Source organism: Manis javanica, chromosome 5, assembly GCF_040802235.1.
Source record: "Manis javanica isolate MJ-LG chromosome 5, MJ_LKY, whole genome shotgun sequence".
Classification (NCBI taxonomy): domain Eukaryota; kingdom Metazoa; phylum Chordata; class Mammalia; order Pholidota; family Manidae; genus Manis; species Manis javanica.
In genome coordinates, this window is record NC_133160.1 from 124,552,639 (window position 1) to 124,571,046 (window position 18,408).

Genomic DNA, 18,408 nt, shown 5'->3' on the forward strand with positions numbered 1-18,408 from the left:
TGTGCAGTAATGGAAAATGGAAAATGTAGATGACTAATAAGTCAAAATATGACTGTTTTCAACCTAAGAGATGATAATGTTGCCTATGTATGTGTCAGTAGACAATTCAGTTTTGTAAACAATTAGTCAAAAGTGAAAATCACTAGTGAATTATATTAAAAATACTAGCTACCCTTTAGCATTCAGAACTGTTTATTTAAGAGAATAAATCTAATTATCATGCAAAAGAACTCGAACTCAATATTCACTAATGAGAAAGTTATAGAAAAAAGCTGAAGCACAAATAAATTATAAAAATGTTTATAATAAAAATATGTAAAGTATGTTTTTAAAGAAAAATAAAAATTGGTAGAAGTATTCAATTTGATGCTCTTCCTTTTAACACTGAAGAGATCATAGTAAAAATCTATCATTAATTCAATAATCATTTGGATACTTATTTGCTGAGGAAATAAAAATGAATGTTATATAGGTCTTATGTCAGGAAGCTCACATTCTACCAGCTGGGATTGGGGTTGGCAAAGCGTATGAAGGCAGATAATGTTAATGTACAAAAACAATTTTTTAATAACAGAAATGTATTTGAGGTATAAAAATATAATACAGTGATAATAAAGATCTGGATATGTAGTGGTGAGGCAAAAGAAGGTAACAACTAAGTGAAGCCCTAAAAGATAAGTAAAGGATGAGCAGGTAAGAGGGAATACTGGTAGGGATTGGTGGGAAGAAAGCCAGGAGGATGCTGTATAAAAAGGGAAGTCTAGAATAATTGTGGTTTGGGAAAACAGCACTGTAAATATAACAGAAATTTAAAAAACATTTTTCTACCTTCATATTTTAATATTGATACTTATATGGCATAAATTATGTGTAAGTGCAGTAAATGTTTATCTAGTTTTTAAATAACAAGATGAAAATCTCTTATATCTAACAACCTATCTATAATTTCACCAAAGATTCATTCAGTCTGTGTATTCATTTGTTAATTAACCAAAATTTAAACTTCTAATAACATTGTGCTAAAGTCTGAGGATACAAACATGAATAAAATGGTTACCAATACAGATTTCCAGTTTAAGGACATTTTAACCTGGTGTATGAATTGAAGGGATAATTTAGGAAATGTTTCTCTAAGGAAGAATGTGTAATATGAGATGGAATGGGAAAGAAGGAATTGGGAATGGGATGAGGGTGGGTGCCTCCAGGCGGAGAGAGAAGCTTTTAGAAGAGAAGGGCATGGAGCCTTAGGAGAACGGCACAAAGGGCACTGTAGCTGGGGTTTAGCAGCTGGGAGGTGAACAAGGAGCAGATTAATTGGTGTCCCTTCAGAAGTCATGATGAAGATTTTGGGAATTATGTGAAAAGCAAGGGAAGGCACTATCATGACTAAATAGGAATGGTATAATCAGGTTTGTATTAGAAATCAAACTCAGGAGAATTGATTACAGGGTTCAGGAGAGATTAGAAGGAGACCTGTTATGAGACTACAGCAGTAGAAGCTGTTGTAGGTTAGGATAATAGTAATGGGGAAAAGTGAAAAAGGGCCTGACCTGGCAGAGATTTACAAGTACATCAATAGGCCCTACTGTCTGAATGTGAGAGAAGGAAATGAGGCACCAAGAGCCATGCCCAGTTTTCTTGTTTACACAATTCAGCGGTGGTTATCATTAACTGGATTCTCTCATAACCAGTTAAATCTCATAACTGTGATTTAAACAGTCGTGGATCAGTTTAGAGTTTGCCGTTTCATACAAGGCCTTCATTGACAATATTATTTCCAGTGGCATGGTGAAGCTACTCTCGTATTTTTCTCATCACCCTGTTTATTTCTCTTACAATTATCATGGACTACAATTATTTTATTTCCATACAAAAATAGACAGATATATTGAATCTGCCTCAAGTCTTCTGTGCAAAGAAGCAAGGTAAAAATAAAGTTATTCCACATATCCTAGCTCATGACATCGTTAAAATGACTACCTCTAATAGTTCTTTTACTAAATTCTAAAATTATTCCTTAGAAATAAGCACATCTACACTGAGAAATCTTATGAGTTTTGTGAAGATTAGTAAATTAATGCCTGTACTGAAGTGTTCAGATTATATCTAGGATTTGAATAGGGATGGGGAAACCCTGCAGGTTTAGTTAAGGATAATGATGATGACAGAGATGAATACTCTTTATGTTTCAAATTTTGACACAAATAAACCAATTTTCTTTGAAATAATCATTGACATTTAATGAAATTTTTTTTACATAAAACATTAATCAAGTGCCAAAACAATTCATGAATACTCATAGTGTTTAAATATATAGTTGCCACTTCTTTGCAAGATCTACCTACTTTGCTATAAATTTGCATCAAGTAGGTAAATAAACAATTAAATACCTCTGTCTTACAACTGAAAGTAGGTTATATAAGCCTGAAGTCTTGGAAACCCCACCAATCTCTGATAAAATTAAGATGTAATTTATTTTCATTCACTATTTGATCTATGGAGATTAAAGTAATGGGGAAATTGCCATAATGGACTAGACTCAGGGGAAGATGGTAGAGTAGGAATATCCTGAGCTCATTCCCACCCATGGACACAGCAAGGCTACAGATACATATATTGCAACTCACACTGAGAACAATCTGAAGACTGGCAGAAGAGCTCTTCCACAGCTAAATATGTAAAGAAATGGAAACACTGAGAAGAGGAGGAGGGGCAGAGACATGACTGGGAACCAAAACCTGCGTGCAGTGACCCACAAGTGGGAGGGATATCAGAGGCTCCGAGATCCTCCACGAGGAGCTGAGGGGTTCAAGTCCCACACTGTGCACGCCCCCATCCTCCACCTCTGCCCTGGGGATCTGCACTGGGAATACAAGCCCCAGTACATTTGACTTTGAAAATAGCAGGGCTTAAATCAGATTTGAAAATCAGGAGGGCTTAACCAGGAGAGGTAGAGGGGTATAGGAAGCCAAGGCTCCACTCTTAAAGGGTCTGCACACAATACCACTAAATGCGAGACTTAGCAAAAAGGCAACAGTATGAAAAACACTTAGGCTGCACATGAAAGATACTTATTAATTTTAGAGGGTGTGCTAGAGCGGCAAGGATATGTAGGAACTTTCTCCAGGAATGGAAGTGCTGATGAGTACAATTTTTCTTGTCTTCCTTCAGTCTACCCAGTCTGACAGCAGCCATTTCTGACACTCTCTGCCTGCCTTGCTAGCACTGCTCACCAGACTCCAGGGTTCCCCTGCAGACCACACTTAACTAACCCACTCACCTTAGTAGGCACTCTCCCAAAGCAGACCCTGCCCACACAGAGCACGTAGGCAATCTCAGTTGAGAGCAGCACCCTCCCAAATTAACTACTGTGCGCCATACATGGAGGGCAGCCCAGGTTGGGACTGTCACCTCTCAAATGCGACTTCTGTCATAGAAAGGGGGGATCCCCACCCCCCAGTATGCCTGCAGCAGCCCCTACCCAGTCACAACAGGAAGGTGCACACAGCCCACTAGAGGACACCCCTGAAGCACCTGGTTCTGGTGAACAGAGGCGAGTGCACTACTGGCCCTCACAGGACACCTTCTATAGAAGGCAATTATCTTTAAGACCATGGGATACAGCTGACCTACCTAACACACAGAAACAAACACAGAGAGTCAGACAAAATGAGGAGACAAAGGAATACGTTCCAAATGGAAGAACATACAAACTGCTGAAAACAAAGTAAATGAAACTGAGATAAGCAATCTACCTGGAAAAGAATTCAAAGTAATAATCCTAAAATGCTTATTAGACTTGAGAAAAGAGTGAATAAACTTAGTGAAAACTTCAAAGAAAGAGACAGAAAATACAAAACAGAATTTATCAAAGCTGAAGAACACAATAACTGAAGTAGAAAATACACTAGAGGGAATCAACAGCAGGTTAGTGTGGACTTAGAAGACTTGATCAGCTTTCTGGAAGGCAGGGTAGTGGAAATTATCTAAGCTGAAGAGCAAAATGAAAAAATAATTTTAGAAAATGAGGATAGGTTAAGGGACCTTTAAAAAACATTAAGCGTATCATAGAGGCCCCACAAGGAGAAGACAGATTGAAAGGGACAGAAAACTTACTTGAGGAAATGCTGGCTGAAAACTTCCTTAACCTGGGAAAGGAAACAAGCATCCAGGTCCAGGAAACACAAAAGAACTCAAGTAGATGATCCTAAGGAGATCCTTACCAAGATATACAATGATTTAAATGTCAAAAATTAAAGATAGAAAATCTTAAAAGCAGCAAGAGAAAAGCAAGTAGTTATGTAAAAAGGGAAAATCATAAGGCTATCTATCAGCTGATTTCTCAGCACAAACTTTGCAGGCCAGAAGGGAGTGACATGATATATTTAAAGTGCTGAAAGGGAAAAAAAATCTACAACCAAGAATACCGACAAAGTTATCATTCATAAATAAAGGAGAAATATGGAGTTTTCCAGACAAACACAAGTTAAAGGAGTTCATTACACTAAACCAGCCTTACACAAAATGTTAATAGGACTTCTTAAAGTGGAAAAGAAAAAGCCATAATTATAAGTAAGAAAATTATGAAAAAAAGAAAAAATCACTGGTATAAAGAGAGATATCAATCACTTATAAAGCTAGTGTGAAGGTTGAAAAACAAAAGCAGTAAAATCAATTATATCTACAAAATTAGTTAAGAGAGGCACAACATATAAAAATGTAAAATATGACATCAAATACATAAAATGGGGAGTGGGCGAGTAAAAATATAGTGCTTTTAGAATGTGAAATAAAGTCATCATCAAATTAAAATGGACTGTTATATACATAGGATGTCAAATGTATACCTCATGGTAATCACAGACAAAAACCTACAATAGATAAGCAAAAAATAAAAAAGGAAGGAATTCAAACATAATACTAAAAAAGTCCTCTTTCTTTCAAAGGGTAGAGAGCAAGAGAAGAAAGGAACAGAGAACTGTAAAAACAAGCAGAAAACAATGAACAAAACGGCAATAAGTACATATCTACCAATACTACTCTAAATGTAAATGCATGAAGTGCTCTAATCAAAAGACTTAGGGTGACTAAATGAATACAGAAAGACCCATCTATATACTGCTTACAAGAGTTGCACTTCAGACCTAAAGATGCACACAGACTGAAAGTGAAGAGAATTAAGAAGATATTTCAAGCAAATGAAAACAAAAAAGCTGGGGTAGCAATACTTATATCAGAAAAAATAGACTTTTAAACAAAGACTATAACAACAGACAAAGAAGGGCATTACATAATGTTAAAGGAATCAATACAAGAGAATATAAAAATTGTAAGTATCTATGTTCTCAACATAGGAACACCTAAATATATAAATCAAATATTAACATAGATAAAGAGAGTAATTTACAATAACATAATAATAGCAGAAAACTTTAACATTTCACTTACATTGGTGGATAGGCCACCCAGTCAGAAAATTAATAAGGAAATATTAGCTTTGAACAACACATTAGATCAGATGGGCTTAACAGACTATACAGAACATTGCATGAAAAGACAGCAGAATACAGATTCTTTTCAAGTACACATGGAACAATCTCCAGGAAAGACCATGTTAGACCACAAAACAAGTCTCAAAAAATTTATGAAGACCGAAATCATATCAAGTATATTTAACCACAATGGTATGAAACTAGAAGTCCCTACAAGGGAAGCTGAAAAAAATAAACATGTGGAGGCAAAACATCAACTACTCATCAATCATTGGGTCAAAAAGAAATAAAAGAGGGAATTAAAACAAAACAAACCGTGAGACAAATGAAAATAACAACACAATGGTTCAAAATCTTTGGAATGCAGTGAAAGTAGTTCTAAGAGGGACATTTATAGCAATACAGGCCTACCTCAAGAAAAAGAAAAAATTCAAACAATCTAACTTAACACATAAGGAAACCAGAAAAAGAACAAAGCCAAAAGTTGGTAAAAGGAAGGAAATGATAAAGATCAGAGAAGAAATAAATCAAATAGAGGACTAAAAACAAATAAACAAAAAGCAAAAGAAGAAGAAAAAATCATGAATTTAAGAGCTATTTCTTTGAAAAGATAAACAAAACTGATAATCCTATAGCTAGACTTATCAAGGAATAAAGTTTCAAATAATTAAAACATAAATGAAAGAGAAGTTACAGCCCAAACCACAGAAATACAAAGGGTTAGTAGAGACTATTACAAAAAATATACGCCACCAAGTTGGAGAACAAAAAGAAATGGATAAATTACCAGAAACATGCACTCTTCTAAAACTGAATCAGGAAGAAATAGAAACTCTGAACAGACTGATTACTACAATGAAACTGAATTAGTAACCAAAAATCTCCCAACAAACTAAAGTCCAAAACCAGAACCAGATGGCCTCACAGGTGAATTCTACCAAACGTTTCAAGAGGAGTCAATACCTATTCTTCCCAATCTATTCCAAAAAGCTGGATAAAGAAATATTTACAAATTGATCTTAGGAGGACAGCCTTACCCTGATACTGAAACCAAAGATATTACAAAAAAAAAAGAGGAAAATTACTGTCTAATATCCCTGATGAATATGGATGCAAAACTCCTTAAGAAAATGCCTGTACTTTGAAAACTATATGATATTGAAAGAAATTTTAAAAATTACATACATAAAGGAAAAAATACATTCCCTAGTTTGGAATAATTAACACTGTTAAAATGTCCATACTACCCAAAACTATGTACAAATACAATGACTTCCTTATCAAAATACCAATGTTATTTTTTCACTGAACTAGAACAAATAATCCTAAACTTTTATGGAAACACAAATGACCTTGAACAGCCAAAGCAATCTTGAGAAAAAAACAAAAAACAAAACTGGAATTATCACAATCCCAGATTTCAAACTATACTACAAAGCTATAGTATTTAAGACAGTATAATATTAGCACAGAAACAGACACATACATCAATGAAACAGAATAAAGAGTGCAGAAATATATTCACATTTATATGGTCAATTAGTCTACAACAAATAAGGCAACAGTACAAAATGGGAAAAAGATCACTTTTTCAATAAATGACTGTTGGAAAACTGGACAGCTATGCAAAAGAATGAAACTAGTCCACTTTCTTATGTTGTATACAAAAATAAACTGAAAATGGATTAAAAACCTAAATGTAAGAACTAAAACCATATAACTCTTAAAAAAATAGAGGCAGTAAACTTTTAGACATCCAAATTAGCCATAATTTTTTGGATCTGTTTTCTCAGAAAAGGGCAACAAAAGCAAAAGTCAACAAATGGGACTATATCAAACCAACAAACTTTTTTGCACAGTGAAGAAAACCATCAACAAAATGAAAAGGCAATATCCTGGATGGGAAAACATATTTACAAATGATATATAACCTTTCCATCCATTTATCTTTGTATCTAATAAGTGGTTAATATAAAAAGAGCTCATACAACTCAGCACGAAAGTAACAAACAATCCAGTTAAAAAATGGGCAGAGGACCTGAATAGGGATTTTCCAAAGAAGACATTCAGATGGCCAACAGACACATGAAAAGATGATCAACATTGCTAATTGAAAGGGAAATGCAAATCAGAACCACAATAAGTTAGCACCTCACACCAGTCAGAATGGCTAGTATCAAAAATTAAAAATATGTGTTGGAAAGAATGTGGATAAAATGTAACTCTTGTACACTGTTGGTGGAATATAAATTGGTGCAGCCACTATGGAAACAGTGTGTAGGTTCCTCAAAAAATGAAAAGTAGAACAACCATATGATTCAGTAATTCCACTTCTGGGTATTTACCTGGAGAAATGAAAACATACACTTGAAAAGATTTTGGTATACCTATGTTTATCACAGCATTATTTACAATAGCCAAGATACGGAAGCAACCTAAGTGTTCACTGAAGAATGAATGGATAAAGAAGATGTGGTACACACACACACACACACACACACACACACACACACACACACACACAAACACACAAACACACACACACACACAGGAATACTACTCAGTCATAAAAAAGAATGAAAGCTTTCCATGTGTAATGACATAGATGGACCTATAGGGTATTGAGTGAAATAAGTCAGAGAAAGAAAATTATCATATGATTTCACTTATATGTCGAATCTGAAAAGAAAAAAGTGAACAAATAAAACAGAGAACAAACTGGTGGTTGTAGAAGGGGTAGTGGTTGAGGGACAGGCAAAATAGTTGAAAGGAATTAAGAGGTACAAACTCGCAATTATAAAAGAAATAAGTTGCTGGGATATAACATACCATATAGGGATATAGTCAATAATATTGTAATAACTTTGCATGGTGACAGATGGCAACTTTACTTAGTATGGTGAGCATTTTGTACTGTATACAAATGTTGAGTCACTATACTTATACTCCTGAATCTAATATAATAATATATGTCAACTTTAGTTCAATTAGAAAAAAGAAGAACGGGGAAATTAAAATCTAGGTGACAGGATTCAATCTAGCAATCCTGGGCAAATAACTATAAATATAAAATAAGGTAAAATAGCAACAATATTTCCAGATCCTCATATTCTTCTTTAGAAAATGCAGGAAGAACCCTACTTATCTCAAAATCTGTCAGTAGCTTTTGTACAAACAAAAGAAAAGACACTTTGGTTACCTTGAAATAAACTATTTCCCAGTTACAATCCAGGCATTTTTTTTCATATAATAGTTGAACCGGGTAAGGAAGTATAGAGCATCTCTCATTTTACACGTAAATAAATATGGAAGACATTCAAAGCTGTTTGAAATTATAGAATTTTAAAGTGGAAAAGACTGGAGGGTTTATAAAGTAGAACAAACTATTTTATAGGTATGCAAAATAGAAAATATAAATCCCTTTTTGAATTGAGTCTAAGCAAGAAATCAAGCTGAAGCCAGATGCTGTGATTTAGTAAGTAATTATTAAGAAAGGTGAGAAAATGGAAATTTTGCTGTATCTGTTTGATGAGGCACAGCTCTGAACTAATTTGCTGGCTTTCAATAAAAACCGGAAAATATTTTTTAAAACATTAATTTGAAGACAGATTTATCTTATTTTTTTTCCATCCATATATTTATGTTTGTGTCTACCTATCCTTCTATCTATCCATCCATCCATCAATCTCCTACCAATTTTTCTCTCTCCTCACTTGCTCCCGTTCACCCCTTGTATTATTGCTGGGGTATAGTTCTTTTTGTGCATAACTTTGCCTTTCTCTTTCTGACATATTTTATTTTTATTATATCTCATCATTATGAGAGTGTTCTGGATAGTCTGTAATAAATTTCTTTGTGATATTCTGACTATACAGGCTTATATTTTCTCTAATGAAATGTAACCCACTCTCCATCACCACACAAAATTTAATCTATGATTTCACCAGTATGTAAGTGGCTTGAATTCATTTGTGAGTCAGAAACCATCAAGATTCCTAGCCTGTCTTCTCCCTCCTGGCCTGACTGCAGGAGACAAAACATAACTCATTTCTTTACAAAAATGAAAACATAAAGTTCAGTTTCCCCAATTAAAGTAAGCATCCTGATCCATTGACTCGTGTACACTCGATGTTACCAAGCCTGTAGACACCCAGTGAGTGACATTTGAGGAGTGAATAGTACTGATAATGAAATGAATGATCTCCCCATAGAAGAGATGATGCTCCTCATGGCACAGACTGTGATCCAAAGGTGTCCTTTCTTTTAAAGCCCAGGAATTCCTCAGAGGCACTATAAAGTAATTGCCTCACACTCCAGGGCACATTCACACATAAATTCTTGGGTAGGGGAAACTGATTTCACTGTTTAAACGAGAGAATCACCCTTTCCTTTAATTTTCCATCTATGCTTTCACTGGGGGTAAAATGTGTTCTTTTACTTTAAAAGTCTCAAGAATTACAGTGGCAGGAGAAGGAGTAATCAAACATTAAAAATGCTTATTTAACTCTAATCTTTCCAACATAGCATAAAAAGATCTACTAGAGAAAAGAAGAGAGGTCAGAGCAAAGGAGAGGGGATGGGACACCGGAAAGGAGGGAGGAGGGTGGATGGGAAACAGAGGAGGGGGTCAGAGAAGGGTAGTAGAAAACTGAGAACTACACCAGGTACTTTACATCTCCTAGTCCAAGGCTACTTGCCATCCTCCTCCATCCTGCTCTCTGCCCTCTGAGGTACACTGACATGGCTGTTAGGAAGAGTGCCCCTCTTCTCTGGCTTCCATTTGGGTTTGGCCAATGGGAAGACTGGACAGGTGAGTGAGGTCAGGGTATTTATTTCCCTTGGTCTCCTTCTGAAAAGATGCCTGAGGCCAGGCTATATCTCTTATCTACAGGGTCATCTTTCTTCTCAACTATTCCTTGCTTCCAATTTGTAGTCACTCCTTTGATGCATCGACCACAGGCCTTGGGCTGGTAACTGCTCCCCATCTGGGTTCCCGCTCAATCCCTTCCAGTTCATCTTTGCTTCCCCAATACCACTCTTCAAATGTTCCATCTGTTGTTGGGATTGCAGTATTGAGGGAGGAAATGAGGAAAGGCATGAATTTGGAGGAAGATGTTTTGGGGAGGAGGGAGAGATAATATGGACAAAATAACTCTCTGAACAGTGCATATACATTCTCTCTTGAAGGTTTAAAATGTGAGTATTTAAAAGCATTGGAGTTTTGTGGTCAAGAAACTTGTGCAGCTACCATCTATAGTCAATGAGTAGAATAAATATTTGGAGGTATGAAGGATGCACCAGGTAAAAGGGTGCATCGGAAGTGAAGAGAGACTAAACAAGTAAGTGTGTGACATCAAGGCAATTGAAATCTATTCCCAGTTTAACCAGTGCTGTGGCTAAGCACGATTTCTTGATAAAGGTAGATTCAGCTAAAACAGTAGCTCCAACCTTGACCTTTGGTTAGTTATATAAGACCATTTGGAGTCTTCCAAAGACTCCTGTCATATTTTTAAAGATTTTATAAGTTTATGAGAAGTTAAGTTAAGGCATTATGATAGATTCTAATTACTTAAATTCTATAATCTTAACATAATTATAATTTTACATGATTTTACAGATTCTACAGCATTGAACAGAAATGCTCTGGAAGAATGGGACATATTTAAAACAAAAACACTCCATCTATAAATCAAATGGGCAACAGCTGTCTGGTCTTTGCAAAGAATTATCTCTTTTGTCACAAGATTAACAGGTCCGTGGAGGAGAGAAAAGAATAAAACATCATTATCAGTTAGAGTCACCCAGTAATTTCTGCAATGAAACAGTCCAACCATATTCAGGAATTAGCATGAAAATGCTTAGTTTTCTAGGTGAATTATTACTGAATTAATATTAACCCTTGGGCTAAGTATGTAGGGAGTATATTTTAAAAGTTGCTAATGTAAGGAGATGTGCTACTGATCTCTTAATCTGATCATATCCAACAAGAGTTATTTGCCCTGGGGTCTGAGCTACATTGTAATAAAATCAAAGGACATAAAAACTGTGGCAGGAACAGTGCTGAAATTGGAGAAGCATCATTATGAATAGCAACAAGTATGGAGATGCATATGTAAGAGGGTAACTAGAGTCAATATAACCACTGCTCTTCCATGATTTAGGGTAAATAGATAGTTACGGCTCATCTGCTAAATGATCTACTGGGTAGATATTTATGGATTATTATACAGTATATTACTGAAGATCAGCCTGGTTAAAAACAAATACAGAAAAGAGCAAATGGCACAGACAGGCTTTTACTAAGGCCATCATTTGTAATATTTCTCAGGAAAATCTCTTTCAGAAATTCTTCAGCATAGCTAATGTGCCATAGAAGGACTCTTCATTTTAGGACTGCATAAATCCACACAAATTGCTGTATGAAGGATTCATCCCATAGCCCTTTTGGCATAAATGCACATCTGGTCTCTGTTTGTAATGAAATCAATTCAAAGCCCCACAGTGCATTAATAATAAAAATGTTCAACATATTGCAACCAAGTAAGCCCTGCAAATTTGAGTCTGTCACACAAAAAAGATTCTGTCATACATGTGTATACTTTTAACACTGATAAATGATTAAGTTACAGAACATTTATCAAATGGCTTAGGATTCCAAAGGTAGACTTCTTCTGGTAATTATTATTTCTTCAGGAAAACCCATATGTATGCATGCTAGAAGCTTTTGCTTTGCTTGATTTATAATACCTCTTGGACTTTTATATCTGTAGTTCACAATACCATAAAAATTTTATTAATGATAACATTATTATAAGCAATACTGTCTGGCTTAGATGAGGTTCATGGATTTGCCCTTTAAGAACAACAAAATTCTAGAATTAGTTCATAGCATTTAAGAGGTTGTCATTAAATCTTAAATTAAATTAAAATGGGAAAACTTTTTCATATTAATTTTAAAAATATTTTTTACTATTTTGTATGTAGCAATTAGAATCAACAATAGAGGACCTAGGCTTGGTGAAGCCTTCCTTGTCAGTCACAAGATTTACCTTCTGTGTTATATGGTTGACCCAAGGAGAAGAACAGTTGCTAAGATCTGGTCCTTGGGGATCCCAGATTCCATCAGGAGCCAGGCACAAATAAGTTGATACTCCTAAAATAATGATAGAAATAGTTCTGCTTTAAATATTCAAACCATCTTTCTTTCAGTGATTTTATACTCATGCTGTGTTTAAATATGAGCAAAGGTAAAATTTATATTATTGAGCTGAGGTAGTGATATCTATTAAAACATCATGCACAGTGTCTGGCAAGCAACTGCCATTGGAGAAATGTAGTACAATAAACAAAAACATTCAGTATTTTTAAAATGCTTGTTGGCAACTATGCCAGGTCTAGAGAATAATTTCCTGAATTAGATGAATGTGGTACCTGTCCCCAGGGGCCTTTGGTATGAGTTTTCAGATATGAGGTAGCACTTGAGTCTTAAAGAACTCAGTTTGTAGGTTTTTCAGGAAAACACAATGGAAAAGGGAATTTCAGATGGATGAAAAATACCCTGTTTTGGGGAAACTCCATGTTGAGAACTGAGGTGTACTAGACGGGAATTTTATTTCATGAGTTGGAAGAGCAGACAGGCCAGATCATAAACACCCTTGTCCATCATCTGTGGGTGCTGGGAAATTAATGAAGAACATTAAGCCGAGGAGAGAAATGAGAAATGAGAGAAGATACTAGTACAGTAGCATCTACTGTGTATGTGTTTTATTTAGACATTTTATAGAATAATGTGAATTGTATTCACTGTGTAAAGTATTAGTTTTACAAAGATCAATGTATACAACAGGAAAATCAGAGTATTTCTGGCTTAAAAATTATAAATAATAACATGGTTACCATTTGGGGATATTATGAATCATATCACCCAGAAAAGAGGGGTAGGGAGGCAAATAGCTGTTTAGTTTTTAGCTATTCCCTAGTAAACAATGCAGGATTGCTTCCTCTAGCAATTGTTGAGTGAATGGGAGGCTGGCGCCTCCCGACCTCATCCCTGACAAGTATGAGAGCCTTTGACTATAAAAGGACAGCTCCAGTGATTCGTAAAAGTCAGACTTTCTCTTTAGTTAAATTTTAGGCAGTTTCAATCATCACCTTCTAATATTGAAGTCCTCCACCTTATTTTCTGCAATTAGCACAACAAGCATGAGAGCTAGCTCATGGCAATCTGGTGATTTTCTCTGGGCAGTGCAGAGAAGAGCTGGCTGTCTGGGGGTAGCCAGGATATTCACAGCCTAACTGTAGCTCTGCCCCGAGACCACTCCATGGGCGAAACTATGATCTCATATGGATTCCCACCAAATTCTCACCTGTAACTTCTTCTGAATGCTTTTTCTAACTGAAAATACATTGCTTTAAATGGTAATTTAGCTGAGTTCAGAATTTAATCAAGTGAAGTAACAAACATATGTAGTAACAAGAAAAAACAGAAGAAAATGCCGTAAAAGCAAAAAAGCAACCTAATGTAACCAAACCCCTTTAGCTTAGCTCTGTAGGACAGACTTACCTATAGTTCCCGCAGGGCACGGCTGCTTTGCTATCTGTCCTTGACGCGTCTTAAACCACATGATCTCTCGGGCTTCCACAGCCTCGCAGCTCTCTTCCAGAGCTGGGATTTGGGATGATGCTGAGGGGAGGTGCGTGGTAATGTCATCAAGTACCTCGACAGCTGGAGAAGGGGTGCTGGTGCTCCGGTTTCTTCTTCCCGGAGCAGACGGGGTGGTGCTCCTGCCTGGGCCCCACGCTGTGGTCCGAAGGGTGGTGGTGGCGGTGCTCCCCATGCCAAGGGGTCCTGTGGTAGAGATTTCTGAAATAAAATTCAAAAGGAAACACCTACATCGCTGCTCATGGTAGGTCTTCAAAATGTCCTAATGCCTTAGAAATCATTTTTATCTGATAATTCAAAGAGCCTCAAACATGGGAAAAATATGCCAATACCAATGAACCAAAGCCAACACTTGAGTGCCAAGCCATTTGACCAATGCCAAATATAGCGTTTATGGTTCTACTCAACTCAAATCACAATAAGAAATTACAGCACAACACAGCCCTTCAGTAAGCTTCTTAATATTTCAGAGCTTTTTAAGAATTAGAGGATTAAAACTTGAAGCCCTCTCCTTAGGATTTTCAAACTTGGTATATAGAAAGGGAGAAAGCTAGATAATAAATCCTTTTCACATTAAGTATAATGTGAGTTTCTAAGATGAAGCAATTAGGGGAGAGGGATCAGAAAAAAGAGTGATCAGAAATTAAAGTGTTCATGAACTGGAAAGTAAAGAACAATTAATTCTGATTATAGTCTCCTTAACACAAGTTAGAGTGACTTGGTGATCTACCCTGATGCTCTTGGAACTGACCCATCTTAACACAACTGTCAAACTTGACATTTACTAGTGTCAAGTCTAAGTAGTTTCCAATCAGTTGTGACCATAAATTGTCTTGAAGTAGATTTTTTTTTAAATGGGGAAATGTATCCCAAGTTCCAAATAAGACCAGTGAAGTTTCTCAACCAGATATTGGCAGGTTATCAAACCTATAAATTATCCAGAGGACTGTCCTAACAATTCTATGGAAATAATCACTGCAGAGAATCATCTTTCTGAGAAAATATATTCCTATTTCCATCATAGGAATGCAAGAGTATACCAGTCCTCCACATTACATACACATTCCCAACTGTAAGATCAGAAACTATTCTTAACCTCACTTATTGGCAAAAAACTGTATGGACATTGGCTCTAGCCTGACTCAAAGTAGCTCCGGGTTAAGTAACTGCAGGGAGTCCCAGGGGCCTCCAGCTGTTTGTCATTCATTGTCTGCTTTCTCTAACCTGTCACCAACTTGATTCTGCTGCCCAGAAGAGGTGCCAGATCCATCTCAGTCAATTTGCTGCATATAAAGCTTCCCAAAACAGGACAAAAATGGCAGCGGTAAGGGAGTATGAATTTTCTGAGCATTTAATCATTGAAATCGTAGCATTTTTTGCAGTGATGCAATTTGTCTTCTGGCTTGTTCTTAGTTTTCTTTTCCCTCTCTCAGCTTTCCTCCTCTTTGTCTTGGGCTCCCTTTGTGTGAATGGTAACATTCATAACTATTTACTCAAAGGTCATGTAGGACAGCAGAGTATCTTTTTCCCTGCTTTTCTTCCATATATTCCATATTCCCCCAAATTGCTATGTCTTGTCAATTCTCATACCTTTATTTCTCTCTCCCCCTCAATCACCGGTACCTAAGTTCAGGCCACCATCAATGATGGACAAACACAGAAGCCTTTTAACCTTTTTGCTAATGAAAATATCAGAACCAAATGGCAATAGTGGTACTTCAATATCTGCTTTTGTAAAATAAAACTTCAGTATTTATAAACTATACAAAATTACCAGTCATTTCCCATCTGTACCCTGTTCTTTCTGCCACAGGGCCTTTGCATATGCTGCAGTGTTTCTGTCCCCACTTCCACCTGCTAGTTCCTGTTTATTCTTTGGAGCTTAGCTTGGATGACATTTCCATCAAGGAGAGTTTTCATATTTACTAAGATAGGATTATATACTAACTTGTGTTTTGTTCAAAATTATTCTCTCATTTGTTAGCCTTGTGTCTGACCAAGAGTCAGTAAGCTCTCAGCCAAGACAGAAGAACATCAGAGATAGACCAAGGAAACAGGAGAGGGCCGAGTTGTAAGATATCACAAAGAAAGGAAAGGATAAATAGAGGGAAATAGCAAATGGGATAGCTAATATCCCCTATAGTTGATAGGATAGAAAACTTATTTTATAAATACATTTTACCCTTTCATTAAGAAAACTTCCAGGCAATTCAAGAAGTTGAAAACAAAGCTTCTTCTTCCTCAAAATGACCAAATCTCAGAACATTCATATTTAAATTGAATAAACCCTTGTGAAACAAATACTGATAAGAGAGATTTGATAAGAGTTTAATACATTGCAAAGACTTAGTTTCAAACAGACATACTAATGTTAAGAATCGGTACAGGACTTATGTCATTGGAACTGTACCACAGAGAGATGTCCACAAGCAGGGTCACATCACTCCATTTTAAGTGGAAAAAGAGTCAGTTTTAAAAACTGTGCCATCCCTGCCCTTACATTTTCTATGTGAGACTTCCGAGAAAGTCAACACCAGCTTGTGGCAAAATCAGTAATAGTGATATACGCCTTGTCACCAATGCCCAAGCAATAACTTTAATTATTGCTAGATACTAAGAGAAAAGATCTAGATTCACTGAAGGATTCCAGCAAACACACTTTGATGTTCCATGTGACACCCCATCTCATACAATGTAGGAGTTTGTCTTTATCTTCCAGTAAGAGAGAAGTGATGTAAGATTTTTTTCAGTGTATACTATTCTTGAGTCTTACCTAATGATACAGTGAGTTTAATAAAACAATGTGCTAGTAAGTGCCTCAGGTTGTTATGGCTGTGTATCAAGGAAAGATTACTGTGTAAAAGAATGTAAATTTGAGTGACTATTTACATCCAATACTTTATTAAAATTTTACAGTGTTCCTTTATTATTTTGCCATTGTTATTGGGCTCATCATACTTCTGTAGATTAGTATTTTCAAAATTTGACCAAAAATACTCTATGTTAATATTTTTCCCTCTTAACCTTATTTCCAAAAGAAAATTTCAATTCTACTGCCCATGAAATTACTGCCCATGGCTTATTTCACTCTTATATTTTGATTTATTTTATTTTTCCTTTAGCCTGCCTTAAAAAGAATAAATATTATTTTGAATATTATTTCAGGCTATAGTTTGTGGACTATTCTAATGGAAAACAGTAAAAGTAATTAACATTGGTATAGTACTTTACATACTATAATTTTTAAAATTTCTAATATCTCATTGAATTCTGTCTTGTAAAACATGTATAGTAATTTTAACTATGAATTCCTAATTTTACAAATGAGAAAATATAGGATCAAACTGTAAATGATTCATAATTATGTAAATGAATCAAATTGTAAAATGAATCATAATTTACTTACCACATCTATGTGGTAAGTAAATTAGTGTCTCCTGATTCCATAGTCGATGTTTTTCATAATGTGCTCACAAAAATGACATTCTGAATTATTTCATGCATTAAAACTATTAGTCTTCCACAATGCTTTAAGAAAAGGTTGAAGTAAATAAAATGATTCTAATAAAAAACTGCTATCCTTGATCAAGAAACATGTTTATTATTTGGGCTAGACATTGTTCTGGACTTGTTTTTTCCCCCAGTTAATATGTAGAAGCTCTAACCCACAGGTTGAGATAAGACTTTTAAAGAGGTATTAGGGTTCGATGAGATCATAAGGGTGGAGTCCCAATCCAACAGGACTGATGTCCTAAAAGAAGAGGAAGGCATTCCAGTGATGCTGGTTAACAGACTAAAGCCCACATGAGCACACAGAGAGAAGGCGACCACCTGTAAGTTAAGGGAAAGGCCTCAGGAGAAACCAACCCGAGAGGCATCTTGATCTGGAATATGTAGCCACCATAACTATGAGGAAACAAATGTCTATTCTTTAAGCCACCTTGTCTGTTATGGCAGCCCGAGAAGACTAAGACAGGCATTTTCTAAAACAAAAGTGGAATATTTAAGACAGAATATAAAACCATGGAATCAAAGACAGTCAAGATAAACTTTGCTTTACACTGGAAGAAATGTCTACCTTCTATTCATGAAGTGCACAGACTTTCTTCTTGATTGTCCTTCGTTTTTTCCTGTCCTCTCTGAAATATGTGCTTGCCCCTCATGGTTTTTCCTTTGCAAACAATTCTTTTGTGTTACCTTTATTCCAACATACAATATTTTGGCTGACTACAGAATGATTTCCTTCTCCCCACC

At 35.8% G+C, this 18,408-nt stretch overlaps 1 protein-coding gene across 26 annotated transcripts in view; it reads right to left on the reverse strand.

Annotated features, from left to right (window-relative positions):
• ADGRL3 (adhesion G protein-coupled receptor L3) overlaps positions 1-18,408 on the reverse strand; it is a 798,791-nt gene that overhangs the window by 147,662 nt on the left and 632,721 nt on the right. For 17 of the 26 annotated variants that reach the window (XM_073237549.1, XM_073237550.1, XM_073237539.1 and 14 more), the window contains 2 exons: positions 14,056-14,355; positions 12,542-12,645 (listed from right to left, as the gene is read on the reverse strand). In XM_073237549.1, coding sequence (XP_073093650.1) covers positions 12,542-12,645; positions 14,056-14,355 — 404 coding nt within the window. The remainder of the gene's footprint in view (positions 1-12,541; positions 12,646-14,055; positions 14,356-18,408) is intronic. The other 9 variants (XM_073237551.1, XM_073237548.1, XM_073237547.1 and 6 more) reach the window with 1 other exon arrangement.